We start from the raw sequence: 20,376 nt of genomic DNA, 5'->3' as shown, positions 1-20,376 counted from the left end.
AGTGCCTGCAACATACTTCAAAATTCTTTTTACAGCTTTCATATGTGTGACTTTAGGATCAGATTGATATCGGGCACACAAACACACACTGAACATAATATCAGGTCGACTTGCACTCAAGTACAGCAGACTCCCAATTATGCTTCTATACAGAGTGTTGTCAACACTGTCAGCAACACTGTTGTTGCACAGTTTTTCATTAGTTCCCATTGGTGTCTTCATATGTCTAACATGATCAGTACAAAACCTCTTTACCAAATTATTAGCATATTGGCTTTGACACAGAAAGATTTCATCACTCATTTGTTTCACTTGTAATCCTAGAAAGTAATTTAACTCACATACCATGCTCATTTCAAAGGTAGCAGTCATGCTTTCAACAAATTCATTCACAAGTTTTTTAGATGAAGCACAGAAAATTGTGTCATCAACATAGATTTGACAGATAAGAATGTTACCTTATACTTTTTGAACAAAAAGTGTTTTATCTACCTCACCTCTTTTGAATCCAATGTCAAGCAAATACTCCGTGAGCCTTCCATACCAAGCACTAGGTGCTTGTTTCAATCCATATAAGCCCTTCTTCAACTTATAAACATGATCAAAATGATGTGGATCTTCAAATCCCTTAGGTTGTCTTACATATACTTCTTCATTCAAAATTCAATTCAAAAATGCGCTTTTGACATCCATTTGAAAAAGTTTTATTTTCATGTGACATGCAATAGCCAACAATAATTTAACAGATTCTATTCGGGCTACAGGTGCGAAAGTTTCATCAAAGTCCACCCCCTCAACTTGTGTATACCCTTGAGCTACCAACCTAGTCTTGTTCCTTACAACATTTCCTGATTCATCGGTTTTGTTCTTAAAAATCCACTTTGTTCCAATGATATTACAATGATCAGGTGGAGGAACTAAGATCCATACATCATTCCTAACAAATTGTTCGAGTTCATCATGCATAGCATTGACCCAAAACTCATCTTTTAAAGCCTCACCAACATTTGTTGGTTCAATGTTTGACACAAAACATGAATGTTTTACCTGAGAGAATGCGGAAGTCATGCACACTAACCCACTCATCTTTTGATAATAAACTTTTTCCTTTCTTCGGGTTTGCATCCTTCTTTGTGCATCTCCTATGATTTGTGAAGTAGGATGGTTTTTCTGAATTCTGCTTGGTACATCATGTCCAACATCTTGTATTTCATCTTCAAAATCATCCTGATCTTCTGTACTCTGTTCATTCACATTCAATTTTGGACTTAGTATTGTGCTGTGTGATTTTTCAGGTGAGACAACACTAGTGACAACACTGGAATCAGTCTGGGGTGTAATAGTATCCAGAAGATCATCAATATTGTCTTCAATTGTTTTCCCTTTCAGATCTGCATTGTCATCAAATCTCACGTTAATAGATTCAATGATAGTTCTAGTTCTCAAGTTAAACACACGATAAGCTCGACTATTCAAAGCATATCCAAGAAATAAACACTTATCGCTTTTTGAATCAAACTTCGCCAACTGCATCCTATCATTTAAAATATAACATATGCATCCAAAAATATGAAACAATTTAAGGTTAGGCCTCTTTCCCATGAAAATTTCATAGGAAGTCATAGTAGAACCTTTCCTTAAATACACCCTATTGGATATATGGCATGCAGTATTTAAAGCCTCAGCCCAAAATCTTTTTGCAATATTTTTTGAGCTTAACATAACCCTTGCCATCTCTTGGAGGGTTCTGTTTTTCCTTTCGGCAATGCCATTCTACTGAGGTGTCTTAGGTGCTGAATATTCATGTGATATACCTTCCTTTTCACATAATTGATCAAACAATGAGTTTTCAAATTCCTTATCATGGTCGGTTCGAATCCTGATAACCTTCAAAGCATACAGATTAGTAATCTGCTTTATCAATTTTGTGAAAGAATCGAATGTCTCAGACTTTTCTCTTAGAAAACTTACCCATGAGTGCCTTGAAAAGTCATCAACACACACAAATGAATATCTCTTACCTCCACATCTTTCAACCTCCATAGGTCTCATTAAATCCATGTGTAGGAGTTCAAGACATCGTGTTGTCCCACAGTGTTGTAACACTGGATGAGATACACGAGTTTGCTTACCTTTCTGACAGTCTCCACACACGTATGGAACTCCTGAAGTCAGATTTGGCATTCCACGTACAACATCATACTGGCTCAGTTTCTTCAGTGCTTTGAAGTTGGCATGTACCAACTTGTGATGCCATAAATTCAAATCATCAACCTTGGTAAATTTGCAAGCAATTTCCTCTCCAAGTTGATAACAGTTGTCCGATGATCTAGACCCTGTCAAAACACACGAATTACTCTTATCAAAAACTTGACACAGATTCTTATCAAATTTAGCATAAAGATCATCATCACAAAGTTGACTAATACTAATAAGATTAGAATTTAATCCTTCAACATGTAGAACATTGTGACGCTTAGGCAGTCTTTCTACATTCAAGGTTCCTTTTTCAACAATCTTTCCATTGGCTCCTCCTCCATAACACTATTCATTTATCCTGTTCAACATAGTCAGAAAGATACTTCTTCAATCCTGTCATGTGGCGTGAACTGCCACTGTCGAAGTGCTAATGACCTGCAACATTAGTTTTCAAGGAAGTATAAACGACATTACAACTAGATTTAGCTTTTGGTACCCAAACTTTTTTCTCAGAATTTTTCTTCCAGACAGTGTTCTGGTTCAGTGTTGGCAACACTGATGGCAACACTTGTTTGGTATTCCAGTACATATAGTCATACCTGAGCTTAAATCAGTAAGGCTTGATGTGACCTTTCTTGTGACAGTAATGAAAAACAAACCTACGCTTCCTTTGTTTTTTCCTCTGAACATGAGCTTGTGCCTTCAATGAAATTGACTTTCCTTTGGAATTACAATTGGAACACTAGCAGAGTTACTGTTCTCTTTGACAAAAACAGTTTGTGATAACTCCCCTACTTCAAACTTGCTATTATGAAAGCCTAGACCAGCTCTATCATCTTTTCCCATCATCAGAATTGAATCCAACTTGGTCTTGCTTGAATTAAACTTTGCGAGAGTTGCATTGGCTCTTCCAAGCTCTTCTTTGACTTTTCATAGTTCTAAATCATTTTTGCTCAGAACAACTTCAAGTCTAGCCACTGATGCCTTCAGTTCACTGTTTTCTTTTGATAAAGCAGAATTTGACTTGTTCCTTACTATCCAATCATTATACAATTCTTCATACATCTTCTGAGCATTATCCCAAGAAAGTTCTACTTCATCAGCTTCCTGATTTGAGTCTCCAGAAACAGATGCATTCAGACAGAATAACTTCTGGTCAGTGTTGTGGCCAAGTGTTGTGTCACCTGTGACAACACTATTTTTCTGATGTACCAGAACTGACAGTGCATTGTGAGTCTCTTCTTCTCCTTGTTCTGTACCCTCCGTCTTCATCATTACTCAAGGAAACATACATTCCTTTGTGAAGTCTGGTTGGGCACTCATTAGCATAGTGACCAAAGCCTGTGCGCTCATGAAACTTTACAGATTCAAACTTCTTCGAGATATGTTTTTCCTTCTTTCTGAAACAGATTTTTACTCTTTGAAGGTATGGTATTCTGTTCTGGTCCGCAAATCCTCAATGGTTTTCCAACAGCAGAAGCATTTAAAACTTTAGGTTTCTGACCAGGTTTCTTATAATCTCTCATTCTCTTCAAGTAGTTACCAAATTGTTTGGTAAGTAAGGCAATAGAATCATCTCCTAATTCAGACTCGTTGACTAACAAAATCATTGTATGAGTCATTGGAAACTTGAAGTGCAATAGACTTACCTTTGTCCTTTTTTCCAAAATTCATCTCCAACTCATAGGTTCGAAGAGAACTCATCAATTCATCCAAGCCCAGAACTGATGTGTCTTTTGATTCATCAATAGCACAAATCTTCATTTGAAATCTTTCAGGCAGTGATCTCAACAATTTTCTCACCAGACGTTCATTCGAAATAGCATCACCAAGATCAATTGCCTCATTCTCGATCTTCCTTAAGCGGCTTTCATAATCATCAATTCTCTCACTCTCTTCCATTCTCAGATTTTCAAATTGAGTAGTGAGAATCCTTTTTTTGGTTCGACGCACACTTTCGGATCCTTCACAGTGCATTTGAAGTTTTTCTCATGCCTTTAGCACATACACAGTTAGTGACTAGTGAAAGCATATTAGAATCAAGAGAAGTAAATATAGCATTAAGGGCTTTGTTGTTCATATTCAAAGCATCCGTTTCATCGGCATTCCAGTCCGTTTCTGGTTTTAGGAGAAAATCTCCTTCTCCATCAGTTCTCCTTGGTGGATTTCAGCCTTTTAACACACGCTGCCAAGATTTTTCATCAATCGGCTTGATGTAGACACGCATCCTAACTTTCCAGATAGCGTAGTTGGATCCATCCAAGATTGGAGGACGTTGATCAGTTCCTGAATAAGGTATCTCCATTGTGATGTCCTGTCAAACACAAAAATAGAATCACACTTAGTATCATCAAGTGAATGTCTCTGACGCCACTTGTAAGGTTTGGACAGTCTAAAATCACAGAAATACCAGAAAACTTTTCGAGTGTGTGTTATCTTTCAGTGTTGTCAACACTTCAAGAAAACGCTGTGCAGCAGAATAATTAACTAACAGTAAAAGTGAATAGCACTCAGATATTTATGCAGAAGTACTAAGTACTTGTACGATGCCTCATGACTAAATAATCACTAGAAAAATCAAATCAGTTTACAAAAACCAACTAGTGATTGTTTTACGAAAAACTACTTTTCTCAACAGTTTGAGAAAATAAATGACTTCCGAAAAACTAGTAAGAACTAGAATAAAATATCAATAGGAAGTTCTAAGCCGAAAAACAAAAACCAAAGAAACACTTTCTGAACAACACTTCACTCGTGTGTTCTTTAGTGTTTCCAACACTACTCGGCAACACAGCGTAGCAATGATGAACACTCCAGAAATTCTTCAACAATCTATCTTCAAAGCTCCAGAATTTCTGCAGTAATTCTTTGTGTATTTTGCTCTCTACGTTCACTTTCTTGTCTCTGTTAATTTCGGTACTCTGATCGGTCCATGCACTCCTATAAATAGATCTTCAATATGTTTTCATAAATAAGAACCTACAAAGTATAGAAACAATATATCATCAGAAATCAAATATTTCGAATCAAAAATAATAAATATTACCAACTTTAAAACTTGTCTAAGAAAGACAAAACTCTAAATATAGAATTTGAATGCAATAAAAAAATAATTTAAAAGACATGTGCACAACATGTTCTTTCACATGGGTCAAACCAAGTCCAGCACACCACAGTTCCGACCAAGCCCAAGGTTAGCTCATATGTAAAGAGGGATTGTTCCTGGGCTCACCCAGAGGTATGACAAAATTGGGAAGCCCCGAGACAGCCCATCTTTGGGAGGCACGGTGCTTACTTTTTCACCAAATAAAATAAAATTGATTTGTATCCAAATCCCTTATATTTTATGCATCTCACATTCACCTCATTCATCAAGTCTAAAATACACAGAATACACAAGAGATGTGAATGTCAAAAATAAAAAGTTCTATACGAGGTGAATGCAAATTATTCTTTAAAACATTATAAAAAATAAATAAATTTTAGAACACCCCATCGTAATCATCATCCACACTTATTTAACCAAACAACACTTAGTCACCGTTTGGTTTGAGTGATAGGATAAGTAATACATAGATAAGTAATATAATGTAAATTAAAAATTAATAAGAAATAATAGTTAATACATTATTTGATTTGATGAATAGATTATAATTTATTTGATTTAATTGATGTAATATATGGATAAATAATATGATAAGAATAACGCGAAATTGAATTAGATAAATTATACGTAGATTAATAATACACCAAACCAAACAATGCCTAACGTGAAAAGTTCATATTTCTAAATTTGACATCCAAATGTGTGATATTCTTAAAAACGATTCTTATAATTCTTAAAATCAAACTGCTCGAAGTTACCATGTATCAAATTTTTTTTTATTAGATTGCATAAAATTCAGCCCGAGAGTGTTTGAGATTACAAAGAAGTAGGTGGTGAAAAGCAATTTAAAAAAAAAAAAGAGTTTGAAGTTTAAAACCAATATAAGCTAAAGTTTAACGATTTTGGCAAAAAATGTTTCCAACATTAATTTTTAATAAAATAACAATAATATCTTTAGCCTATATAATATTTATCTTTTTTAATTTAATTTTGGTACTCAGAAGTGACAACAATCACAACATCAACAATGTATTTATATAATAATAATTATTGTATTTTGAGTATTTTGTATTAGAATTAATTTATAATTTTATAACATGAATGCTTGAATTTATATAAGATTAATAAAATAAAAAAATGACAAAATTTGCATTCATGCACAAAATATGTAAAACATAAAAATCCGGTTATGAACATTATAAAAAAAATGCAAAACATTTTTAAAATAAAGGAGTGAGTCTGACTGTCTGAGAGAGAAAAAGTGGGCAAACATAATTGAAGGTAACAAATGTCAAATTATAATTTAAACCATTAAAAAAACGGAAAAAAAAACATCTTAATCTTACCTTTGATTAACAATTATAAAAGTTGGAGCAGATAATCACAAAAACCCAAAACAATTATAATAATCTAGAACTCATTTGATGAGATCGTATAGCATATGAGTAATACTCAAATCATCCATCCAAAAGTTTTTTTTTTTGTGACGTGGGAACCACGGTGCACTCTGGGTAAACCTTGGACTAACGCAATAGCTTGCAAACTACGCTAGTCAGGTAATCAAAATAGGATATTGAGTTTTAGTAGTCGCATACAAAAAAACCTGCACCTAAAGTGATCAAATTTTTTTAAAAAAAAACCCTTTACAAGTGGAAACCGTAGACAATTGAAGGGAGTTCACTGTACAGAAACCCTTTCCCTTTCTTCACTCGATTTCTGAATTTCTATCTGAGACTACTGTACATACAATAGTTGCGAAGAGGGGAAATTCGTAGGAAGCGGCAAGATGACGGAGGCGATGATAAGAAAGAAAGCGGGGATGGCGAGCGTGAAGGATATGCCCTTACTTCAGGACGGTCCGCCGCCGGGAGGGTTCGCACCGGTCCGATTTGCTCGGCGGATCCCGAGCAAAGGTCCCAGCGCAATGGCCATTTTCCTCGCCACTTTTGGTGCTTTCTCTTGGGGCATGTACCAGGTCGGCAAAGGCAACAAGATTCGCAGGTAAATTTTGATATTATCAAGTGATTTTTTTTAAAAAAAATTCCAGTGTGATTTGAAAGTTTCTGTTATTTATGATGAGCTCCTAATTTAGCATGATGTGTGTTTATTTGATTGGAGAAGCTGGCTGGCTTACTTTTGGTGATCAAATCTCACCTCCTTGTGAGATAGGAAGGTGAAATTTTTTGATGACTTCTTAAAGTTGCTTAGATTATGATGATCTTGAATAATAAGGGGATTGAACGTGGTTTCATTTTTAACATGCGAGGAAGGCTTCAGGGACTTGACATTATATGTTTATCAGTTGAGTTATTGTAAACTTTTAATTTTTACTGATTATATAGGCTATGTTCAAAGTTCCTCTTCAATTTGATGACCTTTGGATTCGAGTGAAAAATATATTTCTCTTGGTATGCTACATCTTATGTGTGTGACTCATGCGTAATCTGGGTACATGTCTACATGAGGGTGGGGATATGGTCTAATATCTGTGGTGTTTAATTTTGTTTGATATTGATGCTAGGATTGACGAAATCCCTAATACATCGAGCTTTCGTGTGGTTCCCACCCAAGAAGATGGATTGTAGGATACGGCATGATACGGATTTGAGATGTGATAATTTTCATAAAACTAGGATACAACCAGAAATATATTTTTGTGTTTGCATGCATAAGTCTATTTTTGTGTGTGACTGTGTAAATATTTTGTGATACTTTAATATGAACATAATCATTATAAATCACCATATATGTGCGAATGACAAATTTTGTAAAATCTAAAACTAAAAAACCAAAGGTATTGTTTCATATCCTAAATCACCTAATGAACGTAGCCAATGGCAGTTTTGGTTCTTGGCTGTATATCGGAATCCTCAAAGAAGGGCTTGAGGAGAGGAAAATGAAAGATGGATGTATATGAGCGGACTCAGTTAAGCCAATGCAGTATGCAACTGAATTTATGCATTCAAGAATTGAAAATAGCTGTAGAACCGATGATCAAGTTTAACATCCTTTTTCGAGGCATAACCGATGATCAAGTTTAACATCCTTTTTCGAGGCATAGCCGCATAGAATCCACTTCTTCAACGTCTTAAGTCCTTTGTTCATAAGCATTGAATAATTGATCCCATAGACTTTGCTTTCTAGCAGAGAAAACCTTCCCTCTTGTCCCTAGCCTGAGTTTGAGAACAGAAGTTTTAGCCAAATAACCCCTGCAAACACCCATCATACTTCTATTTCCTTCCTTGCTCCTTTTTTATGTGCTTTTGTCGATTATATTTTGTAATCTTCTGTTTTTCCTTTGCCATTAAATTTTGTAAATTTTGATACAGGGATAGTGTGAACCTGAGTACATCTTGCAAAACAACAAAAGGAACTAAAAAATTGTTTTAAAAAAGACGGCCATCGATACCGACTAAGAGTCACACAGTCCATATTCAACGAGCCAATTTTCAAGCACTGACTAATTTCTCTTTCTTTGCATAAACCATGATCTTAATAGTAATGGACATTGGCTACATATTAACTTAAAGACAATGAGTTATAAATTCTTGAAAGCCTCTGTAAACAATGAAATATGTTGTCAATATCTAGTTCTCTGGTTTATTTGCAGCCAGGTATGTGAATTATTAGCAAGTTGCTACGACCACTGTAGTATTAAGAGAACAATTCCAATCTTGTTTCTGTATCTCCTTCCTGATTTTACTAATCCTTATATTAGTAATTTTAGGTAGCTATAATGGGAAATATGTCCAATTACTTAAAATGGAGTTAAAAGGTTTCATTCATACAGGGAATTGAAAGAAGAAAAGTATGCCGCACGAAGGGCTATACTGCCAATACTTCAAGCTGAAGAAGATGAAAGGTGATTCATGCATTTCTTCATACCGGCCTTGAATATGATTCTACTTTTGTACGCTGACCTGATGGTCACTTGTTCTTTTGTATCAGATTCGTCAAAGAATGGCAGAAATATCTTGAGGAAGAGGCCAGAATCATGAAAGATGTGCCAGGTTGGAAAGTGGGTGAAAGTGTCTACAACTCGGGAAAATGGATGCCTCCTGCAACAGGCGAGCTCCGCCCTGATATCTGGTAAAATTGGCGCGCTTTGACCTCTGATCTTTCAACATAATGGAGTAAAAACACTGTTACTTACCTGCAAGCTTCACAAATTTCCTTGTGCTTGCTCCGTTTCTAAAATAAAATTGTTCAAAAACCTGTTTTCTTTTATTGGTAATTAGTGAAGAATTGAAGTTTTGATGGCATTGGATTTTACGTTTGATTGCTATACTTGATATGACAAATTGTTAGTCATATGCCGTCTGAAATGTTAATTCTATGAAATAGATAAATGAATAAACCGGTCAATTTGTTTAGTGTCTGCGATACAATAAATCTCCTTTCCAATTTTCAAAATAATGTCGCAAATTTATGTTATCGATCATAAAACTATGTACGAGGGTATGAGCAAATTTACTCATTTGTCGCAATATCGTTAATGTGAAAATCCCATGATTTTACATTGCATATGAATTTACGTGGTGTGACACTGTGGATCTTGTATCTTATATATGCAAATTAAGCTAAAATGGCATTCTCCCATGCCTTCCATTTCTGGTTAAGATTTTTGACGTTTTAATGCATTTGTTGAGGGCTCAAAATGTTACTGGTTAGTGGCAGAAGGTGGTTTTTATTTTTAGCAGTGATAATTCGACTTGGATGGAACAATTCGGGTGGTGATGTCATGTAACTTTGCCAATTTATATTTTGATCCAAGAATCATATGTCAAGGAGAGAGGAGTAGATCTTCTCGAACTTTCATCAACTCATCGTCTTTAGATCGACAAATAATGAACTGTCAATTTGTGCGCAAAATGCTAAATATGAATCATTAGGTTTATTAACAAGAAGTATTATTTACCCTTTAAAACAACACAAAGACGTGTTACCGTCAATTCTATGAGACAATCCAGCTCAGCCCACGGAAAAAATATAAATTTTTTGTCTTTAAAAATATATTAATGTTCACTACATAAATCAGATACTCTTAATTGGTATATTAAAATGATACCAATACACTAACGCATTTCTATTTTTTTTTTTTAAACAAATATCATGGTTATCTCACACAAGGATTTATGCACAACGAATCATGTTTTATCTTTTACAAAGAATTATTTAATATTTATCCTTCCCAAAATATAAATATAAATAGAATATATAAAAAATGTAGCCAATCTACTCGTTGTTTGAATTAGATCTGACAACATACGACGTCTCTTCGGCCAATAAAATGAACGACACAATCCTTTCCACTTTTTTTTTACTCATCACATACTCACATCTCGCCACGTATCCTACGAGCCACGAGGCGAACCCTCTGAGCCCGACACTTGCCAGGCTGTTTGAATTTCAATTCACATCAGCAGCTTTTTTCATTTAATTTCTGTGTTCTCTTTATTTCTTGGAATCTCTGTCAAATGCTCCCATAAACACACAAATCCAAAAACGTCCCCACAACATATATAAATCCTTGAACTTCCTCGAAATAGGAAAACAGAAAACAAGATTTCATACAACCAACCACAGTGAAAAGGAACCCGATTCAAAATCAAGAAAGTCAGCACCACACACATGCACACACATGCATACATAGATGTATACATACATGAGTACCCCACAACGGGTGAAACTAGCATATTAGCGATGGGAGATTTGTTCAGAAGATGAGGAGCGGAGGGCCAGTGCCATCTTCTCTGTCAGGATCAGGTACGGTAGTGTAGCAGTATAGATGGTTGGAGAGTTTCCAGCTCCCGTCTTCTTTTCTCTGCACAGACAGTTGAGGCCATCTGTTTATTCTTACGTAGTGTTCCCTTATCGTCCCATCCTCCAGCAAACCAGTTACAACGGTGTAGCAAGATTCATGGCCTCCCCACACCCCGTCGTCCGCATCGGCAGTAATGCTGCCATCTGGATGGAAGTATCGACGCATCGGAGTTCCAGAGCCCTGCCAGTAGGGATCCATGTTACGCCAGTACACGGGAGCTGCCTGCAGAAGATGAGGGATGATGGTCAGATAAATTGCAATGTAAGGATTTCAACCAACTAAATGCAAATGATGGTTCTTTTTCTTTTTCTTTTTCTTGAAAAGGTGCGTGCCCCTGCTTGGAATGGAATGCATGCATATTTAAGACTAAATAGTGATTATCTTGCTGTAGCTGGAAGTATTTTCAAGATGTGATGTCGAAAGTAAGAAATAAGAGGGTGTTCAAATTTGTAGGTTCGGCAGTAAGAATTGACAAGGGCGCAAGACAAGGAATACAAATGGTCAGGTTTAGGGGTAACTAGGTAAAGGGCTAATGGGTTAAAAGGGATAATGTCTTCCAAACAGTACAAGTTCCTGTATATAATATGCCTTATACATGCTTTCCTCGGCCAGTATTAGTTGTACTTTATATAGGATCGGGGATTGAATGAGCTTATTTCCTGCCTCTCAAATAAATCTCTATGCTATTTAACATGTTTATCCTCGAGAGTTTCATGAGCAGTACACACTATGATAGGATCGAACCACCACTGTGAAAGTGCCCAAATTCATGGAACATAAATTATTAATCTTGCCAATATGAACAAACTTACTTGGCCGGGCCAACGCTGCATCTCATGGACATGATAAGGAGAATTTATTATTGGCTTATTTGAAACTTTGATTCAGAACTAAGTAATGACTAATATGAGATTAATGGAAGCCCTAGAACACTGAGATTGAGGCCACTATAATTTCCTAAAGCAACCACATAGTTGGAGCTTCAACTAAGATTGTGAAAGAATGTATGTGAAGACCTTTTCGAGGCTTCAGGTGATTTCTTCAGTACCCATTTTAGACTGGGCTTCAGATGAAATTATATACTCATGAAGTACCTGAGGAAATTCTGTAGTCAAATAAGTGCCTGCCTGCCCTGCGAGGATTTCTGTCATGCAAAATTCATTTTTATGATTTTCATGATGACTTTGCACTTTCTTAAATTATTCTCTCTATCATGTGATCGACATTAAGGGGTAAATAATCTAATTCAGAATAAAAATTGGTAGCTGAGGTGTTGCAAGACAATATAAATGCTAATGTTGCCAGTCAGGAACAAAGCATGCCAAGGCCACAATAACAAGAAACTTCTAAAAGTCCATCGTTAAGAATCAACCCATAATTCGGTTTCAGAAATACTGAGGCTAATGTAGAAATGGGTTGACATTAAGGGGTAAGTAATCTACTAAAGAAAAATCGGGGAAAATTGCACTGGGTCGGGAATAGCTGAGGTGTTGCAAGACAATATAAATACTAAGTGAAGATATAGTATATATATATATACTTTCTGTATAAAGCTTCAATATACATGATTTTTTGACTGAAGCACATTATGACACAACATACTCAGGGAACACCCTTGATTTTTAACCATGTCGATTTTACTACCTGAGTGAAGATATAGTATATCATCCACTGATGTTATCTTATTCTCCTGCGTTGCTAACTGCCAGATATAAAAAATCCTTCTCTTAGGAAGTGAGTGGACTTAAAAACTGAGATTAAACCCTTTGACCATAAGGCGTCTTCATTCATTTCTGTCTTTTCTGGAGGCCAATATAAGACTAGGTAGTTTATTTGCTTAGTGGATTGAACACTGAACAGGTTATATAAAGCCTTCTCACAAGACCATTTTTCGTACAAGACTTTGATTCTGATCCCTACGCTGTATTGGTATCTTTTGCATAACAAGCAACTGACGGAAAGATCGGAAAGATCTCTTCATCAGGAGGGGTCCTTTTTCTGACATCAATTAGTTAGGGTATAAAGTCTGCCAGAAAATTGAATCAGTTTATAGTTTTGATTTTTGACACACTAGACCAGGATGAGGATAGGCAATTGGCTGACGAGCCACAGTTTGTCAAAAGGATGAGGCAGGGAACTGAATTTGTCTTACCTAGAGCCAGAGTTTGTCCAAAGTAGCAGACAAATATAGATAAAAAATTATCTAGTTCAGTTAAATCCTGTCATCAACCAGTTTAAAAAATCCATCCAAAACAAAGAATAACAAATCCTTATTCTCACGCACAGTTACAGATCTCAGCTGTAAAAACAAAATGCAAATAAATGTCACCAGGTTTAAAGCGTTAAGAATATGCACTAGATTTTACTTAGAAACCACAAAATGTACATGGATCAATTGTGGAAATACAATGGTCACATACCTCAGTAAAATGAAATATCCATACGTGATCACACAGATCATTCCGAGTTATTCTGGTCTGCCAATTAGCAACATTAATTAGAAAAGGCAGAATGGATGGATCATATGCTTTTACACATATTACATCGCACAATATATGTTTGAGTGATTTCATATCTGCGTCACTCACTCGTTTATAATCCATGACAGACAGTGAGTAGGCCGCCAACTTTGAAAGTCCTCCAACTTTTGATATGCGAGGTATGTGTGCCTTCCCCATCCATAACTCTTCACACTGATAAGAAGCCGGAAAGTTTCACTCCATATCACAAATTCATTTGGTTGATAGATAACTTTTATCCAACATAAGTACAAAGCAGCCAGTCAGAACTTCATCTAATAAAGACTATACATGTCACACTGGTAATCAGATGACATTATAAATCAACTTTAAGTAGCAACTCACAAGAGCAATGTGTTACAGATCTTAAGAAATTCAAAAAAGAAAACTTTAGGATGGCGATCATCGGCCAAAGGATGAACTAAATTTAATGATTCTTATAAAAAAGGATGAATTAAATTTAATAAATGCACTGTTAACTTATTAATGTAATTCTCAAGCACCATCACTTCACATTATTTGAACTTTGCATTATTTGATGAACAACTTGCCTCAACTTCTGTCACATAAGCCCTCCCCTCCCAAACATAAACCAAAGAGGAAAGGAAAACACGTCCATGGAAACATATAAATGGTAAGATAAATAATGCCTTTGCCAAATCAACGTTCTAAGCCAGAGGAAATGAAAAATTAAAACTCCAAGAGATGAAGTGGCTTAATGAGGGAGGCAAAAAGAGGATTAGCAGAACCCTGAAGACAAAGCTCAAGGGTGTTGACCCTAAACATTAACTCTGTAGCTCTTAGTTCTTCAGTTGATAATCTTTTCTTTTATAAAAAAATTTGGGCCTAGGAGGACATCTGCAGTAAAATTGGTGTAAAATTCTACCGCTCAAAATCTCAAATGATTTATCGCGTTTACCAAGTGAAAATCTCTACTTTTTTGCGATCTACCAACTACATATTTCTAGGGAACATAACAATCAGTTATCATGAAGCAGGCATCCACTGAAAATGAAGGCAGAAAAGTTTTTGGATTAATGCTTAGGACTATAGTACGACACTCGTCACGAAATTAGTTCTTGTGTTGCACAATTCTTCTTTCAATATTTAATTTGTTGTAGGTTTTCATGTTACGTTTTATTTAGTTCACTAAGTTAAGAGTAATAAGCTCTTTTATTAACTCTTTCATGCAGATAGCCCTTGTACCAATATCTATGCGGGCATCCAACATTCTTGCATCTTTTTGGCTATGTGATAGTAATTTCTAGGGTCGTTGTCTCTTTGGCTCAATTATAATCCCCCTAGCATACATTGGATGGGCCTTCCGTGTCCACTCTTCTAGAAACAACTTCACGAGTGGTTGGTCCTAATTCCCGAGGACGGTGATTGAATGCACCTGTTAACTCGTCCAAACTCATTTCACCATTCAACAAGGACTTTCTCAATAGTGCTAAAATAAATCAACCACTTTATGGCAAATGATTGACCCCAAGTCCAAAGGAAGCTCATCAAACTCACATCATTTCCACAACCCAAATGTAAGATAAAATAAGTACCTTCCATGTTAATGACAAATGATTGACCCAAATGCCAAGGAGAGCTCATTGAATTCATTGTTCTCTCCACAATCAATGTGATACATTCAAATAAGTACCGGATGATTTGAGAGTGACAACTAAAACACACTTGCAAAAACTTCTTCATATCTCACCATTTTAGGTTCAAGGGTAGGAATGACACTGAAGGAAGCTCATCTGACCAGTCGATAGATTATGTCAAACTCTAATCTCGATTTTCGCGAGACTATGAAGCACTCATTTCTCATTTGATATCGAGAGACCATCTAGGTTTGAGTATAGCGACGACAATGCTTTCATACTTGCAAAGACAAAAGCAAATTTGGACCATTTTAGGTTCTAAGATAAGACTGCCAATACTCGAGTAAACTAATCCAACCAACGGATAAATTAGGCCAAACTCTTATCTAGAATCTACAAATATTAAAATAATCACTTCTCATTTGGTATGGAGATATGATCTAAATCTATAATGCAACATAGAATATTTTGCATATCAATGATATCAAATGAGAAGTGATTATTTTAATATTTTGTTTTATTTGGCATAAACATCAGACAAGCACAATTACTTATCTTGTTGGTAAACTACAGTAGGCTTCAGAGAATTGAGTTCTATGGTTGGTAGCCTTTACATAGGGACCAAAGTTGCAATTGGAAAGAGTAGGGTTAGCTGCACAGTGAAATAGATGACAAGGGTTAAATGGCAACACGACGGATATGAGGGGTTCGGTTACGAATGCATTTTTTACTTATGTATATTTGTCAATTTATATGCCTCTACTGATTGTGATGATGTAAGACGCCACAACCATTGACATCAAAGACTAGTAGTACAACACATTAGGATAAAGATCATTCATGAATAATAGTGAAGTTGACCTATTTCTGGTACTAATAAGCTGTTAAGACAAACTTGCAGGGTATGATGTAATGTTTATCGAGATCAAGGTTAAAGTTGATACACGAATTCAAACTAAGATAAGAGTGGGGATAAGGAGAAGTTCTAGTGGAGCAATGTAAGAGTTGTTACAAGGTTCTTAATTTTATATTCCGGATTCTAGTATTTAGTATTTTGGAACTTATTTGTTCAAATTTTAGGGGTCTTCCACTTGATTCCACAATATAATATAGTATTATCATTTTATTTAATAAGAGCTATTTTCTTAAATTCCAAGCTATTTTAGAGAGTTTTAAAGTCGCAACATGAATTCACTAATTGATGTATTTTATGGTAGCAACATGCATTTAGAATAACAGAAGAAGTAAAATTTCAATTATTCTACTTTTGCAAAACTAGATCAAGGCATTTGTTAAGGCAACATAAATTATGGTCACATGACTGGTATGTATTGTTTCAGATCAAGGCATATTTTGTTAAGGCAACATAAATTTTGGTCACATGACTGGTATGTATTGTTTCAGTTTCAATAACTGGTTTCTTCTACGGTGATACCATTCTTCAAAATAATACACCTAAGTTGTTATTGAATCAAATGCAGAATAGAATAATAGAGTGAACCAATGAACGGTTGAAGCTTGTGTCAAAAGGCAGCTTCTAGGAAATTGCCAAGCTTCTTAGAGTTTGTGACCCCCGAGTGCCTGATGCATCTTAAGAGTACCCAAAGTATCTGCTAATGCACTTTTTCTTAGGTGTCAAAGACAGGTTTAACCTTCAACCATATAAAAATGTCAAGCACATCTGGGATATTGGTTCATTTAATTGCTCAATTAAGTTGAGTTACTAGAAAATAAATCTTAGGTTCAATACCTCTACAACAAGAAAAACGTAGTAAGAAATACATTCATAAGTATCAACTTACTGTTCCTAGAAATGAAACACAAGTTAACACCACTACTGAGACCAACACAGGAATATAAACCATTTTAGGTTTTGAACAATGCATGACACTTGAAGAAGAAAACTTTCAGAAAATTCTTCTTTGGGAGAAACGAAGTAATTTATTACAGCATGCATATATCTGAATACGGAAAATTTGAGAGCGATTTTGGAGAAACATTTGGAGCAAGTTTATTTATGTATTCTTAAAAGACAAGAACATATTCTTTTTCTTTTTTCTTTTTCAAAAAAAAGTGTGCTTAAATTTTTTTTTTTAAAAAAAGCGAATTCTAATGAAGATTTTTCCAAGTTAGAAATAAATTTGTATCAATTTTACTCCACGAGATTTTTAATCATATAAGCAAGACGATATCACTATAGTTTAATAGTATTGACCGTGTTGAATTATTCAAGTTCTTCATAAACAAACCGTTTTCCATTTTCTTCAACTTAATTGACATAGTAATTCAATATGATTTTATAACTTTTACCCATCAAAATTTCAATTCTTCGACCTACTATCACTTTAACCACTGCACAAGATTTTAAAAATAAACCAACAATTGCATTGTCTATAAAAATACATAATACTATCACAAACATTCGACATGCGTGTGCAAGACCCAAGCCCAAGTAGATCTTCAACTAGTTCCAAACCTATAATGGTTTACCATCACTAATTTACTAAATTTGAATCTGCAAGATTTTCAGGATTTGAAGGTTAATTTGGAATATTTGTGTCAATCTAAAATCTGCAGAATAGTGTGAAGATAAGGAAACGAAGAATTTTTATCCCTCAAAATACTTACCTATAAATACCACAACAATCATATGACACACAGAGTCTGCAAAAAATTGTGCTAGTTTCAGCTAAGGCAAGAAGAATCCTGGATAAGGTAGATTATGCAAAGAATACTCATTTGTTTAGCTTCTTTCACAATCAAACTTCATCTCCTACCGATTGTGAAATTAACAATAAGTACAACTTGTATTTTCTCATGCTTTTATGGTGTTTCAATGCCCGATCTCGCAAACTATTTTTTTAAACATTTTATTTGGTTCCCGTCTAGTAAGTTTAAATTAGACAAATATGACCCAATCTGGTATGGCTAAGCCAGAATTTATTGACATCTTATAATAGAGTTAAAACTAAAAATCAATAACACCTTCTAATAAGATGAAACTAAAAAATCTGTGTATGCTGTATATAATTTGATATGTTTATGAGATTGTGTATTATGCTGGAAAACAAGAATGAAATAAAAAATAAGCAGCAGTTCAAGTTTTGAGGGTGGAGAAAATTGGTCATGGCAGAAAAGGCCATAGTCGGAGTGGGTTTATCGCCATTCCCACTGCTGTTTTATTATTTTGGTGGCTATTATTGGTTTTAGACAGGATCAAATTTCTGGATTAATGGTTTAGTTGATTTATTTAACAAACGTCTCCGATCAACTTTAGACCATTGATTTTTAAAATAATACGTCATATTTAAGGATGTGATAGATTACAACCTACAGTATCTATTGCAGATATTATATCAACTAATTATCAATTTTACAAATGATTTTTGGCTTGGAGCCAAAGGTTGTGTTAAAGTTAGTGGTTGTGTGACAAATGCACCACAATGAATATCCTGAAGAGATTAAAAGTTATTGGTTGTATGACAAATACACTACAATGTATATTTGAAATGCTTTTGAGTTTTATTATCTATGATTTAGAATTTATAACAATGAAATTTTTACATCACAATTTCTCAATTGTTATTTCAGTAGTTTCTAACATTAGTGGAAGAAAATGGAAGCTAAAAGAAATTTATGGAGAATGTATTATTGTTCTATCAATTTGATCCACTCAATTCAATTTCCTTACATTTTCTTTTAGCTCTTATTAACTGTCATGTTGAACAATGGCTATAAATTGCCTGAAACGACCAACAAGAAAATGAGTGAACAGTTAAATGTCAAAAGGGAGACTGACTATCCTAAAGAGATCATGACATAACTGATAGTAAAACGCCATAAGAAGTTCTAGCACCTGGTAATTATGATTACAATGAAATAAATCAATATCTTGCATGATCACCTTTTATTTTATTTTTAGATGATATGTTAAAAAAAGGTTAATGAATTAAATTTGGAAGACATTATTCGTGAAAATACAAATACATGAAAATAATGAAATCCAAAAATACAGTAATTGAAAAAAATATAATTTTCATTGTGGATCTTGCCATTATGTAAATAATAAATATCATGATAATTTGTAGATATTGTCTTAAGTTTATAAACTCAACAGGTGTTCCATCCTAAAAGCTTCTCTATTGGGTGAGAATTTTTGTAGAACATGTCAATAAAGGGTGTAGAAAAATCTCAAGTGTGAATCTATCTAGCTCCAGCATGCCCTTTTGTCAAATAATAAAACCAAAAATTCTATTTCCCCTCCATGTACGAATAGAGCGAAAAGGGACGTAATAAGCCCAATCGATTAGTGGTAAAACTAAACACCTCTTGAGTCTATAACTTAACATTGGTGCTCTCATTGATAGTCGTCATAGTGGCAAGAGCGACCTAGAAAAGGATTATCATCGGATCAGTGTCGATGATTAGGGAAAAAAAACATAACTGTAGGCTAGATTAAGGTGCATGATACATGTACTTAATACGAAAAAAAACATAATTGTAGGCTGGATTAACATACATGATGCATGTATTGAATACTGAAAGGTGTGTGATAACAATCTAAAGTGGGTCGCCGCAGACGTAGGATTTACAAATCTCCCAAATCGAATATTAAATTAAAATTAATTAAAAATGTAGGTTATAAACCCAAGAGATTACACCACTCATTAGCTAAGATTTTTGGGATGCAACACCTCTTGAATTTTTAACCTAACAAACTGTCAACAAAGAATCGGTCCAAAATAAAACGTGGTCATATGGGATAAATTAAAATATTTGGATAATGCAAAGTGTTTAAACCTGTAGTTCAAACACCTAAGCATAATCCAAATACAATACAAAAGAGTTTTTTTCTTTAATTATAATTATAATTATTAAAAAAAAAAGATGTAAATTTGTACGATACGCAACATAATTTTTTAACACAATGTTTCTTGTAGACTTGGTGTCACTTGTGTTCATTTATTATCAACTTAATTTGAAACTTGTGGATATACTTCATTTGAGAGTCACATGTCTAACACAAAACTCCTATGTGACCGTCCCACATGTCAAATTTTTTAGGCGGATCTCTTGTTAAAAAATGGACTTTGGACATAACTCAACCTCAAAAGCTAGCTCAAGGGAGGA

General features: G+C 34.7%; 2 protein-coding genes across 3 annotated transcripts in view; one reads left to right on the top strand and one right to left on the bottom strand.

Moving 5' to 3' along the window:
* The first annotated feature begins 6,942 nt into the window (after window positions 1-6,942).
* Window positions 6,943-9,567, top strand: LOC140864521 (NADH dehydrogenase [ubiquinone] 1 alpha subcomplex subunit 13-B). The gene is made up of 3 exons (XM_073268758.1): window positions 6,943-7,306; window positions 9,096-9,167; window positions 9,254-9,567. Exons 1-3 carry the CDS (start codon window positions 7,092-7,094, stop codon window positions 9,396-9,398), a joined length of 432 nt encoding a protein of 143 aa, XP_073124859.1. The 5' UTR covers window positions 6,943-7,091; the 3' UTR covers window positions 9,399-9,567.
* A 1,075-nt stretch (window positions 9,568-10,642) lies between these two features.
* Window positions 10,643-20,376, bottom strand: part of LOC140863825 (uncharacterized) — a 52,692-nt gene continuing 42,958 nt past the window's right edge. Inside the window, exons 2-4 of one of the 2 annotated variants that reach the window (XM_073267540.1) lie at window positions 13,718-13,822; window positions 13,550-13,606; window positions 10,647-11,351 (exon numbers count right to left, since the gene is read on the bottom strand). In XM_073267540.1, the coding sequence (XP_073123641.1) occupies window positions 11,022-11,351; window positions 13,550-13,606; window positions 13,718-13,822 (492 nt within the window). In that variant the 3' untranslated portion in view covers window positions 10,647-11,021. Of the gene's footprint in view, window positions 11,352-13,549; window positions 13,607-13,717; window positions 13,823-20,376 lie in introns of both variants that reach the window. The other variant, XM_073267541.1, reaches the window with a different exon arrangement.

The sequence above is a fragment of the Henckelia pumila genome, chromosome 4 (genome assembly GCF_033568475.1).
Source record: "Henckelia pumila isolate YLH828 chromosome 4, ASM3356847v2, whole genome shotgun sequence".
In the NCBI taxonomy this organism is placed as follows: domain Eukaryota; kingdom Viridiplantae; phylum Streptophyta; class Magnoliopsida; order Lamiales; family Gesneriaceae; genus Henckelia; species Henckelia pumila.
The sequence above is the reverse complement of the archived record's forward strand: the minus strand, read 5'-3'. Positions and strand labels throughout refer to the sequence as shown.